Source organism: Chiloscyllium plagiosum, unplaced genomic scaffold, assembly GCF_037043375.1.
Source record: "Chiloscyllium plagiosum isolate Xiang-an unplaced genomic scaffold, Cpla_swu_hap1 HiC_scaffold_6, whole genome shotgun sequence".
NCBI lineage: Eukaryota > Metazoa > Chordata > Chondrichthyes > Orectolobiformes > Hemiscylliidae > Chiloscyllium > Chiloscyllium plagiosum.
Window position 1 is genome coordinate 20,117,452 of NW_028270144.1, and position 17,864 is coordinate 20,135,315.

Genomic DNA, 17,864 nt, shown 5'->3' on the forward strand with positions numbered 1-17,864 from the left:
GATCCACATAATTAGAATTTGGATCAGTGACCATGCACATGGGCTCCTCATCTTTGTTAGGAATATAGAGGCAGGACTAAGCTATTCAGTCCCTGCCTGGCTGTTCGATTCAATCCAAACTGATCATCCACTTCAACTCCTTTTGACCACACTCTCCTTGTATTCTTTTAATCACTGGCATTTATAAATCTGTCAATCTCTATTTAAACATATTTTAATAACTTGGCTTTCATAGATCCTGCTGTAGAGAATTCCAAAAATTTGTAACATTTGGAATGAAAGCTAAGAGAAAAAAATAAAACATTTTGTACCATTACATATCTTTCCTTCCCTTGTTCCAAAGTAACTGGACTATTTGGATTTCAGAAGAAATCTGACTGATCTTGTTTAAACTAAGTCATTTGTAGCTTGACCGTTTTTGCTGCATTTTGTTTTCCTAGGGGGATTTATTTTTCTGAAAGATAGTCATCCAATTATGAAGCAAAGTGGGGAGGGTGAATAAGATGAAAACTGCAGATAAGAGGAATCCTTGTTATTATCTTTGTCCCTTCGTCCTGGCTCCTGACGCAACTGTCAGTTTAAATAGAAGTGTCTCACAAAATGTGGTCCCCAGTGCCCTGCTGATTAAACAAGGTGCCTGGAAGACACCTTGTCATGGCAGCCACCCTCTGAATGTTGTCAAGTGCCTGGAGATGTGCACACTTCAGTGCTGAACCAGAGCTCCTACTTAAAGTGTGACACAACACCTTTTCGTGCAGAGGTTGGAAGACCTAGATTTTGAAATCTGTCAGGAATGTTCAGTACTGACAAAGGATTTATATACGTTTGTTAGGTTCCCATGCAAGAATATGGGAAAGTGCTGGGATGTGTACTGTACCTAGTGTGTTCTTGACCCAGTTTTCACGCATGGCTCCTTTCTGCTTTGGTGTGATTTACATCGCCCTTGTCACGTGATTTTAGCCATTCCCTCAGAGCTGGTTGCTTTTTGTTGTGTGCGCTTTATTTGGGTCTGATTTGCAGTGCTTATTACCATAGAGTGGCTTGATATGCCTGGAAAAAAGAACCACTTTGCATCTATGTTTGGACAATGCAAGTATTTTTCTGCATGTGTTTGAGACGCCTGTGTTTTGGCTTTACGAAGTACGGCGTGTGTTTCATATAGTTTCAATATGTACACCAGAGTCATTGAATGACGTGCTCCCTCCTTTGCAAGTGCTTCTGTACGTCATGGACAAAAAAAAGCCCTTGCATAGGAGAACATCAAACTGTTTAGTGACAGAACAAGATCCCTTATTTGACTCCTCTCTGTACAAGGTGAAGGAAACACCAAGATCTTTATAGATCTCTAGTCACGCAAATGATTCTGTGATCTTTTCCAGCAGATTCAATTTGCATCTTGAACACCAACATTTAGTGATTTCAGAAGGGAATTGGACAGGCCATACATAGAGCACAGAACAGACGTATTTAAGGAAAATAAAGGTTCGGGATTACAGACCTAGAGCAGGGCAATGTGATTTGATTGGCTTGTTCTACATAAAACCAACAGGGCCTTGATGGGCTGAATGGCCTCCTCTGCTGTTATGATTCTATGAATCTAGGTTTATGCAGTTCCCTGGTCCTACCTTAATGTAGTGGATACTTTCCTGTTCTCCCTTGCTTCCTGATATTAACTCATGTTGCCTTGAATTTGGACGGTGGTGGGAATTTTTAATTCCGCTTTTGGTACATACCTTTCACTGAGCTGTCATACCGTGGCCACACAGATGAGAAAATGTCACCTCTAACGGTCACACATGCAGAAGCTGTCTTTGAAATGAAATCTTAAACCCCTATATGGCATGATCAAACCCCTTTAGTGTCAAAGAATGGTAGAGAACCCAAAGGATAATGAATGTGTTACTCTGCGTGAACCTATCACTCAGGGGTCAGTTAGCTGCACAGTTGTGTTATGACACAGAGTGAGGCCAACAGCCTGGGGTCGATTCTGCACTGGCTGAGGTTACCATGAACGATTCTCCTCCTCAACCCCCTCTCTCCTCGCGTGAGGCGAGGTGACCCTCAGGTCAAACCACCACCAGTTGTCTTCCTAATGAGAAAGCAGCCCTGTGATCTGGTAAAACTACAATGAATTTACTTTTGCCATGTACTACTCTGTGTATGTACTTCTCCTTCTGTCCTTCAGCAGCCCCATCCCTGGGTCACCTTTCTTCTTGTCCTCTATTCCATCATCACTCTCTCAACCATTTTATACCTGCTGTCAGAGATACAACGAAGGCTTCGTCGGCCCTCAATTTAAGGGTCAAAGATTCCACTGCCTCTGTCTTGGACAAGTTTTTGGGGTGGAGTTGTTCCCACTGCCCTGGATCAGTATTTATCGCCCATCAATGTCACTAAAACAGATCAGCAGGCTGTGATTAGATTTTGTTTGTGAGATCTTGCTATATATCGCTTCACCTCAGAAACACTTTGTTAACTCTGAAACGCTTTGGAACATTCCAAGGTGGTGAAAGGATCTGTAGAAATACAAGTTTGTTCAATTTTATTTTGAAAGGAAAATTCTTCAGCATTTCCTTTGTTCTTTACCTTCCTTCCCCTACTTCTTCCATCCCTCCTGCCTCTCTCCATCCTCACACTTCTTTCCCATATGCCTCCCTTCCCTCCCACTCCCCTGCTTCCTGCCCCTCCTTCCCTCCATCTCTTCCCTGTCTTCCACCTCCTGTTCCTCATCTCTCACCTCAACCATCTCCGTCTCTCCCCACAACCACTAGACCATCTTCCACCAATCCTGCCTCTTCCCCCACTTGTCCCACCCCATTGCATTTCTCACTCCTGCCTTTGTCCAATCCCACATTGATTTTTTTATCACCCCATGTTATTAACTTATTATTTATTTTGTTCTGTATTTTAACAAACCAATTATTGCCACATTTTTGAACATTTTGGTCACCACAAATTGCCTTCTATTTATTTTCGGGCATAGACTGGGATTGGCATAGACTGGGATTGGCATAGTGTTAATGGCTTGGATGGAGATGAATTTGTTTAGGGTGTTCAAGAAAGTTTTCTTACTCAATATGTGGATGTACCTACTGGAGGAGCAAATCTTGACCTTCTCTTGGAAAATAAGGCAGGGCAGGTGATTGAAGTGTTAATGGGTGAGCAGTTTGGGGCAAGTGATTCTAGTAGTTTTAAAATAGTTATGGAAAAGGATAGACCTGATCCAAAAGTTAAACTTCTAAATTGGAGTAAGACCAAATTTGATGGTATTAGGCAAGAACTTTCAAAGGTTCAATGTGGGAGGCTGTTTGCAGGTAAAAAGGGACATATGAAAGTGGGAGGCCTTCAAAAATAAGAGTCCGAAGATGGTGTGTACCTGTTAGTGAGAAGTGTAAGGCAGTAGGTGTGGGGAATGCTGGATGTCTAGATAAATTGAGGCTCTCGCCAAGGAAAAAAATGCAGGCATATGTCAGATATACTCAGCTGGGTTCAAAGGAATCCCTTTGAAAGTAGAAGGGCAGTACTTAAGAGGGAAATCAGGAGGGCAAAAAGGGGACATGAGAGAGCTTTGGCAGATAAATTTAAGGTTAATCCAAAGAGATTTTACAAGTACATTAAGAGCAATTAAGGAGAGTACGGGCTCCCTTAAAGAACCACAGCTGATGGGTGAGATACGAAATGAATATTTCATGTCAGTAGTTACTGTGGAGAAGGAGATGGAAGCTTGAGAACTTGGGGAAATAAATAGCAATGTCTTGAAAGGTGTCCATGTTACAGAAGAGGAGGTTCTGGAGGTCTCAAAATGCGTAGAGTTAGATAATCCCTGGGACCTGAGAGCTTTATGGGAAGTTTGGGGAGATATTGCCGGGCCCTTTGCTAAGATATCATCAACTGCTACTGATGAGATGCCAGAAGACTGGAATGTGGCTAATGTGGTCCCATTCTTTAAGAAACATGGTAAGAAAAAGCCAGTGAACTATAGAGCAGTGAGCCTGATGTCAGTGGTGTTTAAGTTGTTGGAGTAGATTTAAATGCATTTCAAAAGGCATAGACGTTAAGGGATAGTCAACATGGTTTTGTGCTAGGAAATTATGTCTCACTAAATTGATTTGAGTTTTTTTAAGAGGTGATAAAGAAGATTGATGAAGGCAGAGCGATGGATGTATGGACTTCAGCAAAGTGTTTGAGATTTCTTATGGTAGACTGGTTAGCAAGGTTAGATCCTGTGGAATCCATGAGGAGCTAACCATTTGGCTATAAACTTGGCTTGAAGGTAGGAGACAGAGGGTGGTGGTAGAGGATTGTTTTTTGGACTGGAGGCCTGTGACCAGTGGTGTGTCAAGAGGATCGGTGCTGGGTCCACAACTTTTTCTCATTTTTATAAATGATTTGGATGTGAATGTAGGAGGTATGGTTAGTAAGTTTGCAGATGACACCAAAATTGGTGGTGTAGTGGACAAGGGGCTCTTGATCAGATTGGCCAATGGGGTTAAGAGTGGCAGATCGAGTTTAATCTAGATAAATGTGATGTATTGTATTTTGGTAAGGCAAACCAGGGCAGGACTTATACAGTTAGTGGTCAGGCTTTGGGGAGAATTGTTGAACAAAGAGACCTAGGGCAAGTGCATAGTTCCTTGAAAGTGGAGTCGCTGGTAGAGAGGGTTATGAAAAAGGCGTTTGGCACACTTGCCTTCATTGGTCAGTACATCGAGTATAGGAGTTGGGAGGTCATGTTGCGGCTGTACAGGTCTTTGGTGAGGCCACTTTGAGAATAGGAAAGAAGTTGTTAAACTTGAAAGGGTTCAGAAAAGATTCACAAGGATGTTGCTGGGATTGGAGGGTTTCAGCTATAGGTGAGGCTGAATAGGCTGGGGTAGGGTCTGTGGAAGGAGGAGAAAGTGAGGACTGCAGATGCTAGAGATCAGAGTCAAACGGTGTGATGCAGGGAAAGAACATCAGGTCAGGCAGCATCGAGGAGCAGGAAAGACAATGTTTTGGGGAAAGCCATTAATTCCTGATCAGGAATGCTGTTCTTTCCCAGTGCCACACTGTTTGACAAGTGTCTGAGGAAGAATCACTAGACCCAAAATGTTAACTTTGACTTCTGTGCACAGATGCTGCCAGACCTGCTGAAATTTTCCAGCAACTTCTGTTTTTGTTTCTGAATAGTTTGGGGCTGTTTTCCCTGGAGCGTCGGAGGCTGAGGGGTGACCTTATAGAGGTTTATAAAATCATGAGGGGCATGGATAGGATAAATAGACAAAGTCTTTACCCTGGGGTGGGGAGTCCAGAACTAGACGGCATAGGTTAGGGTGAGAGGCGAAAAATTTAAAAGGGTCCAAAGGAGCCATGTTTTCACGCAGAGGGTGGTGCGTGTATGGAACAAACTGCCAGAGGAAGTGGTGGAGGCTGGTACAATTACAGCATTTAAAAGGCATCTGGATGGGTACATGAATAGGAAGGGTTTAGAGGGATATGGGCCAAATGGAACCAGATTAATTTCGGATATCTGGTAGGCATGGGCTAGTTGGACCGCAGTGTTGTCTACCGTGCTGTATGATTTTATGATCATCTTCTAAATACTTTAACCCATTACCGCTGAGGCAGTGTGACATAGAGACTATTTTGATCAGTACACTTCCCATAATCAATGAAGCAAATTGCTTGAGTTAAATCGGAATAAAATTTTTCTTTTTCCTAATATTGAGGCAGACAATATTTTGTACTTTGTTATGTAACTGTCTGAATCAATTCCCAGTCACCTGCTTGGCCTCTTCCACCCTGTTGTTGCAACAATTAAAGCACACGGAGCCGTGTTCTGGAAGGTGCTGGTTGTTCTTTGAGAAACATGAGGTTTCTTTAAAAGGTCCTGATGAAAGGAGCATTTTGTTTTTGATGGTTGTGCTGAGAGAAGTGTCTTTACTACAACTGCTGCCTTTCACTAATCGTGGAACTGCTTCCTTGCACGATCTCAGCTTGACACAACTGTCAGGTGAATTGGCCATGCTAAATTGCCCGTAGTGTTAGGTAAGGGGTAAATGTAGGGGTATGGGTGGGTTGTGCTTCGGCAGGTCGGTGTGGACTTGTTGGGCTGAAGGGCCTGTTTCCACACTTCAATGTAATCTAATCTAATCTAAACTTGACTGTGAATAGCCTTCAGCCCGTGTGACAGGGGAAGGAATATTTATGAGGCTGTGGGTGAGGGTACATGCAGAGAAGAATCCAAACGCCTCATCCAAAATGCAATTTAGGAGATAAAGTCACAGATTCTGATCCTTTGGTCTGATCTTCTGCAGAAAGTGTAAAATGCATATTTGTTTCTCTCTCCTTTGCGGATACCTGGGATGGTGAAATCTTTGTGTTGCAGACATACTCATGAAGATGGTGCGAAGTTTTCCCATTTTCTTTCTCCTGCTCCTGAGCTATTTGTTTAACAATAGGGAGATACTTAAAGACTCTGCCCACCAGGTTAATCCCTGCAACAACTGGAGTGAATTTTAGGAAAGGTTTATTATCTCCTTTCTTTATTATTGCAGATTTAAAACTAGTATTTCTGTGCTGCATTCTGATAGAATCATACTGCATCGAAGGCTGCTATTCTGCCCACTGTGACTGGGTTGGTTCTTTGAAACATCTAAATAGCTGGTAGCACTGCTCCTGCCCTTTGCTTGTGGCGTTTTTCCCCCCCAATTATTTATCCAATTTCTTTTTCAAAGTTCCTGTTGAATCCACTTCCACCGACATTATAGGCAGCGAATTACAGATCACAATGGACTCTCCTCCCCTCCCCTCCTCTCCCCTCCCGTTCTTTGGCCAGTTGAAATAACTCGATGCGTTCTCTTGCCCCTGGAAACAGCTTCTCCTCATTCAGTCTATGGAATTTCCTCGATGAGTTCCATCTGCCCCAGTGTTTGCATTGTCCTGTAGTTGTAGGAATACTAAGTACTGACATCCAGCCAGAAAACTGCGAAGATCTCTCCTCGGGGATAAAGTGGAGGGCAGAAGCTTATCTCATCATCAGTGAGTGAGCGGCTGCAGATGAGCTAAAGCGGGTGTTGTTAGGATGGTGTAGGACAGGTGAGAGACCAGGACAGCGGAACAGCAGTCACAGCAGTTCACCATGATGACGGTGGGAGTCGATTCAACACTAACTTCCAAAAAGAAATTGGATAAATGTGGCCAAAGAGCAGGGACATGGTACTAGCTATTTAGATGTTTCAAAAAACCAACCCAGTCGCAGTGGGCAGAATAGCAGCCTTCGATGCAGTATGATTCTATCAGAATGCAGCACAGAAATACTAGTTTTAAATCTGCAATAATAAAGGAAGGAGATAATAAACCTTGCCTGAAATTTACTCCAGTTGTTGCAGGGATTAAGCAAGACAGAATCTGTTGGACACAGCCTTTAAGTAGCTCCCTGTTGTAAAACAAATAGCTCAAGAGCAGGAGGAAGCAATTTATACAGTGAATTGTTACGTTCTGGGACGCTGAAAGGACAGTGCAAATAGTTTCCTTGGAACTTTCAAAAGGCGGTTGGATAAGTATTTCATCAGGTGGTACGGACTTGATGGGTTAAAGGGTCTCCTCTGGAATGTATGATTCTACCGCAGAGCTGAGGCGAAAGAGCAGAAAACAGGGACTAATTAGGAGAGCTCTTCCAAGGAGCCAGCAAGGGCACAGAGGGTCAAATGGCCTCTTTCATGATATTATGATTCTGTGATGGTAGTAAATAATTATGGACGTGTGCTGAGGAGGCTGAAATCTGAATATTGGTCAATTTGTAATCCTGCTTGGTTCATCAGTTAAAGCAGAGTCTCCCAGCTTGGACTGGTTTGTAGTTACAGTGATTTTTAACTGTGGAAAAACAGAGCAAGTGGCCAATTCATTTATCAAGCTCACTGCCAGCTGAGTAAAAACTGAGCCAACACTAAGGTTTTGGTAGAGAATGTTTTGGAAACGAATGACCTAACGCTTACAAAGGAGAGAAACAATTGTTATTTCCCATTTTTAAAAGAGATGGAATTGTACAACACAGTTTCTCGTGACAAAAACTCCTTAAGTCTGAAGGAAAGATACAAAGTGTTTAATTATAGCTGTTAGTAGCCAGAGCAATTTCAGTCTCCAGTAAGTATATAACTAAACTATGCACTATATTTAAATGTTCTATTTTTGTGGTGCAGTCAGATTTTGAAGACCATACATTTTTGGAATCATCGTTTGTCTTTACTGTTTTAAATCTTCAGACTTGCAGCTTGACTTTACACTGACGGATGACTTCTGCAAGAACCATTTCTTGGTGGGGCTGTTACTAAGGGAGGTTGGCAGTGCATTGCAGGAGTACAGAGATGTACGTCAGATTGCAATCGGCGTATTGAAGAGCTTGATGATAAAACACACCTTCGATGATCGCTACTTAGCTAAGGTATGCAGAGTCACATAAATCAACTTCCGCATTGGTGGAATACAAAGCTGCAGTAGAGTTTGAGGTAACTGGGTCTTTAAAATGTGTGCTGTCTTATAAATGAAGACTAGTTGAACAAGAATACTCTGAGTCAATGCTAGCCGTGATGTGGAAATGCCGGTGTTGGGCTGAGGTGGACAAAGTCAGAAGTCAAACAACACCAGGTTATAGTCCACCAGGATTTTTTGAAATGACAAGCTTTCGGGAGCACTGCTCCTTCGTCAGGTGAAGTACACTTCAAATAAATCTGGACTATAATCTGATGTCGTGTGACTACTGGCTGAGACTGTACAACAGTATTCCATTAGAGAGTCAGCAGCCCCTGAGGGAGCACTTGTGTGGGGAAGAGAGTTAATGTGGGCAAAGAGCTCAAAGTTAAAACCAAGGGTTCACCCTGCACGCATTTCCCATCTCCACTCTCCCTATGATTGTAACAACAGCTCGCATTTATGTAGCACCTTTAATGACGCTGAGTCAAAATGCTGGCAACACTTCCTCCAACAACTCTCTGGTGTCCCTTCATCGTACAGACTGCAGGAGTTTAAGGAGGCAGCTCACCACCACCTTCTCCAGGGCAGTTAGGGACAGACAATAAATGCTTGTCTCTCACTTCCCCTGTAAGAATTATATAAAAACTTCCCAAGACACTTCACAGTTATGCAATCCAAAAAAAATGACTGAGTCCCATGACCTATGAGGACAAGTGATCAACCGTTTGGTCAAAATGTTAGGTTTTAATAAGAAATAGGGAGCAGGACGTGTACTCTGCCATTTGGCATGGTCATGCCTGATATCATTGAATTACCATTTTTCTGCATGATCACCATATCCCTTCAAAGTTAATATCTCAAAACCTCTTGATCTGCGTATTAACCATACTCAATGACTGAGTCACCACATCCCTCTGGGATTGAGCATTCCAAAGATTCATCACACTCCGAGAGAGTGCCCACTGATTCTAGACCCTCCAACCCCATCGACAGCCCAAGGAAACCTCTTTCTTATACCTGCACTGTCGAACTCTGAAGATTTTGTTTGTTTGGGTGAGATCATCGCTCATTCTTGCAAACCCATGAGACTGTAGGCACATACCTCTCCTCTTATGGCAATCCTGCCATCCCACTGGTCAGTCTGGTGAGCCATCATTGCACACACTCTGTAGCAAGTATATCCTGTCCCAGGTGTTTAGGGAGGGAGTTCCAATGTTAAGGCCTCAAGCAGCCGAAGTGAGTGTTCTCTGACCCAGCTCATTTCGAGAATTCAATCAATTCGGATTCTTCACCTGCCCAGATCTCTCCTTCTCTTACCTTCTGTTAACATCAACTAAACACAAAGTTTGCTCCTCCCTTCTCTCTCAACTCCTGGATGTAAAAAGGGATCATACCCAGGGTCTTCCTAAATAATTATGAGGCGTAGGAACTCTATGTCACACTGCAAATATCCCCAATACATTTCACATTCACTTAACTACTTCTGTCTATGCACCATACAAATACTGTGGCTACAAGGGAAGGCCAGAGGCTAGAAATTCTGCAGCGAGTAACTCACCTCCTGCCTTCCCAGTGAAAACCTAGGTCCACCATCTACAAAGCACAAGTCAGGAGTGTATTGGAATACTCCCCACTTGCCTGGAGGAGTACAGTCCCAACAATACTCACGAAACTTGGCACCATCCAGGACAAAGCAGCCCGCTTGATTGGCACCACCTTCAACATTCCCTCCCTCCGTGACCTCTTATGACCTGGAAGTAGTGAGTTTGGGGGAAAGAAAACGCCACCTGCAGGTTCCATCCATCCTGACTTGGAAATATATGAAGCTGTTCTTTCACTGTCGCTGAGTCAAAATCCTGGAACCCATTCTTGAACAGCAATGTGGCTCGTCCAGACCTCCTCCAGGGCAGTTAGCGCTGGCCTTGCCGGAGATGCCCACTTCCCACAGACAAATGGAAACAAGGCTGAAGTTACTGCGCACGAAACTGAGATTGATTAAAAAAAAAAATTGTCAAACAATTAACTTGAAAGGGAAGATGCCTCTCTTTGACCACATTGAGATGCATTCGCTCAGCCACATGGTTTCTGTGGCTGGCTTAAGTGAGTGCAGTCACTGAGATTTTACCCATAGTGCTTTGCGCAGATCCAAAGTCAGAACTGCATGATTCTGGAATATTGGGAGCAGGTTGAAGGAGCTTTAGAACAAAGTGAGAAAGTATGTGTTTCTTTAGGGCCTTTCCCAAACTTTCCCAGCCAAAGAAATGTTTCTTAAGTGTAGTCATTGCTGTAATTGCTGATATGCCAGCTAATTTGTGCAGAGCAAGCACACTAATGTGATAATGATCAAATAAACTTCCTTTGGTGATGCTGATTGAAGGATAAAAAAGTTTTTTTTATTCATTAACTGGATGAGGGCATCGCTGGCTAGGCCAACATTTATTGACCATCCCTGATTGTCCAGTGGGCAGTTAACAGTCAACCAGGATGCAGTGGGTCAAGATTAGAGTGGTGCTGGAAAAGCACAGCAGGTCAGGCAGCATCCGAGGAGCAGGAAAATTGACGTTTCGGGCCAAAGCCCTTCATCAGGAATCCCAAAACGTCAATTTCCCTGCTACTCGGAAGCTGCCTGACCTGCTATGCTTTTCCAGCTCTACTCTAATCTTGACTCTAAACTCCAGCATCTGCAGTACCCACTTTTGCCAGATTGCTGTGGGTCAGGAGTCACATGTAGGGCAGACCAGCTAAGGATAGCAGATTTCCTTCCCTAAAGAATATTAGTGAACCAGACGGATTTTTTTCCCATCAATCAGCAATGGATTCATGGTCATCATTAGACTCTTAATTCCAGATTTTTTTTCTTGAATTCAAATTCCACTTTCTGCCATGGCAGGATTTGAACCAGGGTCTCGAGAATATTATCTGGGTCTCTAGGTTAACAGTCCAGTAATAATACCACTGGGCAACAAGGACCAACCCCCCCCTGCTTCTCTTTGAAATAGTATCATTGGGTCTTTTATACCCAGTTGAGAGGGTGGATGGCATCTCAATTTAACGCCCTCTCTGAAAGAACACGCACCTCTGACAGTGCAGCACTCTGTGATTACTGCACTGGGGGTATCAGCCTAGAGTTTCCCTTCAACCGTCTTGAGAGGGCCATGACTCATGGTCTCAGCTTTGGAGGAGATAGTGGAGTCTCTAGGCTGATAGGATGTTAAAGGAAGCATGATGATCAGACAGTGACATTGACTTTTGCCAATCACCCTCCTCTCTGACCTATCACCTTCATCCCCACCTCCATCCACCTATTGTACTCTTGGCTATCTTCTCTCCACCCCCCCTCCCTCCCTCCTTTATCTCTCCACCCCCCGGAGGCTCCCTGCCTTCATTCCTGAGTTGTCCGAAATGTCGATTTTCCTGCTCCTCGGATGCTACCTGACCTGCTGTGCTTTTCCAGCACCACTCTCATCAAGACAGTGACACTGACTTGATAGTTTCTTTTGAGGAATGAGGTGATGTTAATGATGATCCTCTGAGAAATCTGATGACATCTGACTAATAAGAGTAAAACCTCATTTGTGTGGGAACCATGGAAGAGGGGACTTTCAAGGAATGGTACAGATAGCATTATCATTTATTGAGGATCTGGGAGGAATCCTGGAGATGAAATGGAACTAGGACCAGGTAGTGATTATGTGGCAATTAAGGGATAATTCACTGGGCACTTGACAGGATGTGGATTGTATATTAAAGGGTGAACTCAGCAAAGTCTCAGAAGGACGTTCTCTCATTAGAGAGAGTCAGCAACTGGTGGTGACTGCCCAAGGATCACCATGCCTCAGGAGAAGGGTGATATTGAGAAGGTGGGACCTTAGTTGGTCTGAGAATCGAACCCATGCTATTAGTGTCGCTTTGCATTGAAAACCAGCCATCTGAGCTAGCCACACCCAGTGAATGTACACAGGGGACAAGTAAGCAGTATGGTTGGAATAAAATTCTGACTAGGAAGGTTTACACGTAGATTCTTCCTAACCAACCTTTAACCTCTGGCATTTCACAGTTAAAAAGTGTGGCGCTGATAAAGCACAGCTGGTCAGGCAGCATCTGAGGCGCAGGAGAGTCGATGTTTCGAGCATAAGCTCTTCATCAGGACTGACATTGCTGATCAAGAGCTTATGCCCGAAATGCCGATTCTCCTGCTATTTGAATGCTGCCTGACCAGCTGTGCTTTTCCAGCGCCACACTTTCTGACTCTGACCTCCAGCATCTGCAGTCCTCACTTTCTCCCTCTGGTATTTAACAATTGGGTCACATTAAAGAGGTGAGTTTGGAGAAAGATTGGAGTGAGGTGTGAATTGTAGAATGACCAGGAATTTGAGTTAATTTGGGGGACCAGGGGGTGAGTCATTTGGGAGTGGGGAGGGTGTGGAAGATGACCTAGCAGCGTGTGACTGGGAGACACGCAATCTACAGGTTGCCTCCACTTCTGATTGGAGGAGGCAGCTCACTGTGGATCTCCTTGACCTTCAGATAACCCCTGGAGCAGAAAGAGCTCAACTGAGGGAAGGAGATAGGATTTCAAGTTAATGTCAGATGCTGTACTGCATGGAAGATGTCATCTTGACATATTCAGTATCCAAAATCTCTCAATCTGAGGCAGATATTCGGCCAAACTGACGGAGGTTACTGGGTCTGCTTACAGACTGGGAGCCTGATGTAATACTTGAAAATGTCATATTAAATTAACACTGGGTGAACAGCTTCACATTTGGGCTAAGGATAAGGGGGCTTCAACTATGTAGAGAGGCCAGAATTATTCTCCTTACAGGAGAGAAGCTTAAGAGCAAATTTAATCAATGCATTCAAAATAGTTAAGAGTTTTGAAAGAATAAATAAGGAGGAACTGTTTCCATTGGTAGGATGGTTCATAACCCACACACGTGGATTTTAGATAATTGGCAAAACAAACAGATGATGTGAACACTCTTCAGAAGGGCAGTGAAAACCGATTCTGTGGTAACTTCCAAAAGGAAATTGGTCAAATACAACAAAATATTTTGTTGTACAATGCCATGGGAGAGAAAGCAGAGGTGTGGGACTCATTGTTAACCTCCATCAAAAATCAGGTACAGCACAGGTACAATGGACCAAATGGTCTCCTTTTATACTCTATGACTTCACACTAGTCTGAGTCTTCCTTCCTCCAACTCCGTGGAATTGGGAAAGACTGCTTTTGTTTGTCAGAATCTTAATTGTAAAAGATTTAAAGTGGAAGATCGCAGACCTTCATTTCGTATTTTCAGAAACAGTTTCATAGCTTGGTGTCACCACCTAGTGGAAGGCTGAAATATTGCAGTGGTTTCAAATGTAATTACCACAACTTCAGAATTGGTGCAAGATGAAAATCACTGGGTACATAGCCTGTCAATCGCTCTCCACCACAGGTTTAAAAGGACAGATTTATGAGCACAGAGGTGTCAATTCTGCCCATCATGCTGTTAGCCATCCCCTCTGCTTTTTCTATATAGCTAGAAGCTTTACCAGTGTAACTCCTCTTTGGAAATTAACAATTAAATCTACTTTTGTTCCACCTTTTCAGCAAAGAGTTCCATTGTATAAAAAAGCTAGTGGGCAATACTGTAGCAAGAGGAACTTTAATATTTTGAGTTGAGTTCCTTATCGAAACTGGAGAGAGAGCAGAGTTAACGTTTTGGGTCCAGTGACCTTTCCACTGTTGTAATAGAGGATCACTGGATCCAAAATGTTAACTTTGATTTCTCTCCACAAATGCCACCAAATCTGCTGAGTTTTGGTTTCAGATTTCCAGCGTCCATTGTTTTATCCTTATAGAGAGTGATTTTTCTGCTCTTGTTTTATGCTGTGCTGAAATTTCAAACTCCTTTCCATAATCTGACCTTGAACCCTTTGGTTTTATCCCACACCAGGATGGCCTGCTTGCTTTGTCTAAATATTGGCTTAGCAGGTAAAACTCTTAGCACTGAGTTAGAAGGTTGTGGGTTCAAGTCCTAGTGACACAGGCAGCACAGTACAGAAGGCTTGCTGCACTGTCAGAAGTGCTGCTTTACAGTTGAGGTGCTAAATTGAGTCCCTGTCTGGTCCCTCAGGTGTCTATAACAGATCACCTGACACTGTTTCAAAGAAAAACAGTGGACTCCTAGTCAATATTTGTCTCTCAGTCAACATCACAAAATACAGATATCTGGTGTTTTGTCACATTGCTATGTGAACAGCATGGTGGCTCGGTGGTTGGCGCTGCTGCCTCACAGTACCAGGGACCCACGTTCAATTCCTGCCTTGGACGGCTGTATTGAGTTTGTGCTTCTCCCTGTGTCAGCATGGGTTTTCTCCCACAGTCTAAAGATGTGTAGACTCTCCAGGGATGTGTGGGATAGCAATGACACAAGTAGGGTTACAGGGATGGGGTGGGTTGCTCCTCTTTCGAGGATGGTTGTGGGCTTTTTTCTGCACCGTAGGGATTCTATTTGTGGGAGTTTGCTGAGTGCAAGATGGCTACTCTATTTCCTACATTACAACAGTAATGACACTATGTAAATTACTTCATTCATTGTAGTGTCCTTTGAGTCATCCTGAGGTTGTGAAAGGAGCTGTGGAAATGCAAGTTATTTTTTAAATGTTTCATTATGGTGCTTAATAGGCAGCGCGGTGTGCCAGTGTGAAAGCAGTACTTCCCGGTTTCTGGAATGAATTTCTTATCATGAAGCTGTTTCTCCTCTTCCAGAGTCAGCAGGCCAGAATTGCCACTTTGTACTTGCCTCTTTTTGGCCTTCTGCTTGAAAATGTACAGCGTATCAATGTGAAGGATTGCTCTCCGTTTCCCATCAACCAGCCCAGCAACGTGAGTAACATTGTCCAAACGAGTTGCTCTTGGAACCAGGCTAATGTTTTCACTCGGCACTGTTCCTCGTCAGCCTGCTGTTTGCACTCGCGCGTTGCATTCTTCTTGAAGTTGCAGCTTCTGAACTGGTTTCTCCAGCTGCTGCATGGGTCACATTTCTTACCATCTTAACATTTCCCTAAATCAATGAATAAAAATCAATGATTGAGCAGGCAGAACTGTGGCCAGCATAATCTGTTGTGGGGAACTGTGAGCTTGTTCAAGTTTTAATGCAGTGAAGATAAGTCAGAGTACTTTTACAATAATAGGAGGCTAGAAACTAGGGACAACAAAAGATTTTTGGGGTGGCACGGTGGCTCAGTGGTTAGCACTGCTGCCTCACAGCACCAGCGACCCGGGTTCAAATCCCGCCTCAGGCAACTGACTGTGTGGAGTTTGCATATTCTCCCCGTGTCTGCGTGGGTTTCCTCCGGGTGCTCTAGTTTTCTCCCACAATCCAAAGATGTGCAGGTTATGTGAATTGACCGTGCTAAATTGCCCGTAGTGTTAGGTGCATTAGTCAGGGTTGAATGTCTGGGTGGGTTGCTCTTTGGAGGGTCGGTGTGGACTTGTTGGGCCGAAGGGCCTCTTTCCACACTGTTAAAAAAAAAATTACATTTAAGAGTCCAATTCACACAAATTACTGAAAGCCAATGGAGAGAGAGAAAAAATGAGGGAGGCTGATGACCTTTATCTCAGGGACGTTGGAATCTCGGATTACACAGGGTAAGTTACACAGGTTGTAGATTTCATTTGGAGTAACTGTGTTCTGTTACCTCTGGGAAGATATGCAGGCCTTTGAGGGAGTACATGTAGATTCATTGCAGAGAGGCTGGTTTAATTTTCCATGTCCTAAGTCAAGGCGGATTTACTAAAATAACAAAACAAAGTACTGAAAATGCTGGAAACTCTCAACAGGGCAAGTAGAAAGGGAAATGGCAGCGTCAACATTTCAGCTCAATGATCTTTTATCAGAACTGGAACAATTGAGAGATTTAATGGTTTTCAAGCAAATATGGAGGGTGGGAATTGTGGAGGGGAGAGAATGGAGCAAAGGGGAAAGTTTGATGTGGGATGAAGGGCGTGATTGGCTAAATAGCATTGTGATTATGTCACAAACAAAAACAGAAATTGCTGCAAAATTTCAGCAGGTCTGGCAGCATCTTCAGAACCAATGGTAGCTAGGAAAAAGTTGTTTTTTATGCAGAAGGTAGAGTGGGGAGAGGAGGTAGGGAGTAATTAATAGATGGAGGTAGAGCCCAAAGAGAGAGAAGAACAATTGTTCAGACAAAGAAGTGAATAACAGTTAGCTGAGGGGAATGAACGGCTGCTAATAGGGACTCTCAGTGGCTAACAATGGGTAGAGTGCAATAGCAGACTAATTTCTGTTTTTGTTTCTGAATTCCAGCATCCACAGTTCTTTGGATTTTCTTATTTAGTGGTTTGACACTGAAACAGCTCAGGCTGTTTTCAAAGGAGTCAACATTTGACTCCAAGCCACATGAGGAAATATTAGAACGGGTGAACAAACGGTTGGAGGGTTGATGATAAATAAACATGTTTGCATTTTGATCTAGAGTGGAAAGGAGGAGTCTTCATTCAATTTACAAGCAGGAGGCACCATGCTGACCCCACAGAGACCAGGAAACATGCTGGATAACAGTGTCCACAAGGATGTGTTTGGTGTTATATCGGGCACAGGTGAACAACTCTCTGGTTTCTTTCACAGGTTTATAGGTGTCACCAGCATCTGTTACCTATCCCAAATTGTCCTTGAACTGAGTGGGTTCCTGTGCATTTCAGAGGGGAGTGAAGAGTCATCCTGTGTGTCTGGAGTCACATGTTGGCCAGGCAAAGTCACGATGGTTGATTTTTTTTTTCCCTGAAGAACATCTGACAGGCAACAATCAGTAGATTCATGGTCACAGTTACAGAAACCAGTTTTTTAAATTTCTGATTTAGTTTGTTTTGTTAATTAAATTTACCACTGGAACTTGAACCCATTCTGTCAGAGCATCAATCTGGGCCTCTGAATTACTAGCCCCATGGCAATGCCAATGTGCCACCATCTTATGGCTGATTATTTTATGAATCCGTTGAATGTTTTGCTGGGAGCCATTTTAAATAGGGCAGGTGTAGAACCCGCCATCTTTTGACCAACACCATCCCCCCTCCACGGCCCCACTGCCGTTTTCCCCCCACCTCCCCCCCCCCCCCCCCCCCCCATGAATTTGGAGGGTGGGCAAGTCCCAAATTAGCCAGCCCATCTACCATATGTAAGGAAATAATCATGAGTAAGTTGAAATGCCCCTGAATTACCCTGCTTACACATGGTGTGGCAGGCTGGATTGAACAGTGCATTTTTTTGTTTGCTTTTTTTAATGCATGCTGGGAGTACAGCACCTTATTTTCTACTTCAGCACTTCATAGTCTTCACAGCTCAACATCGAGTCCAACAACTACAGAAGGTAATCTCTGCCCTCCATGTTGATCTCTAACC

General features: G+C 43.6%; 1 protein-coding gene across 13 annotated transcripts in view; it reads left to right on the top strand.

Annotated features, from left to right (window-relative positions):
- The window catches only part of LOC122550501 (dedicator of cytokinesis protein 9), a 339,837-nt gene that overhangs the window by 253,475 nt on the left and 68,498 nt on the right, over window positions 1-17,864 (top strand). For all 13 annotated transcript variants that reach the window (XM_087987930.1, XM_043691316.2, XM_087987937.1 and 10 more), the window contains 3 exons: window positions 8,244-8,422; window positions 15,209-15,325; window positions 16,942-17,065. In XM_087987930.1, coding sequence (XP_087844056.1) covers window positions 8,244-8,422; window positions 15,209-15,325; window positions 16,942-17,065 — 420 coding nt within the window. The remainder of the gene's footprint in view (window positions 1-8,243; window positions 8,423-15,208; window positions 15,326-16,941; window positions 17,066-17,864) is intronic.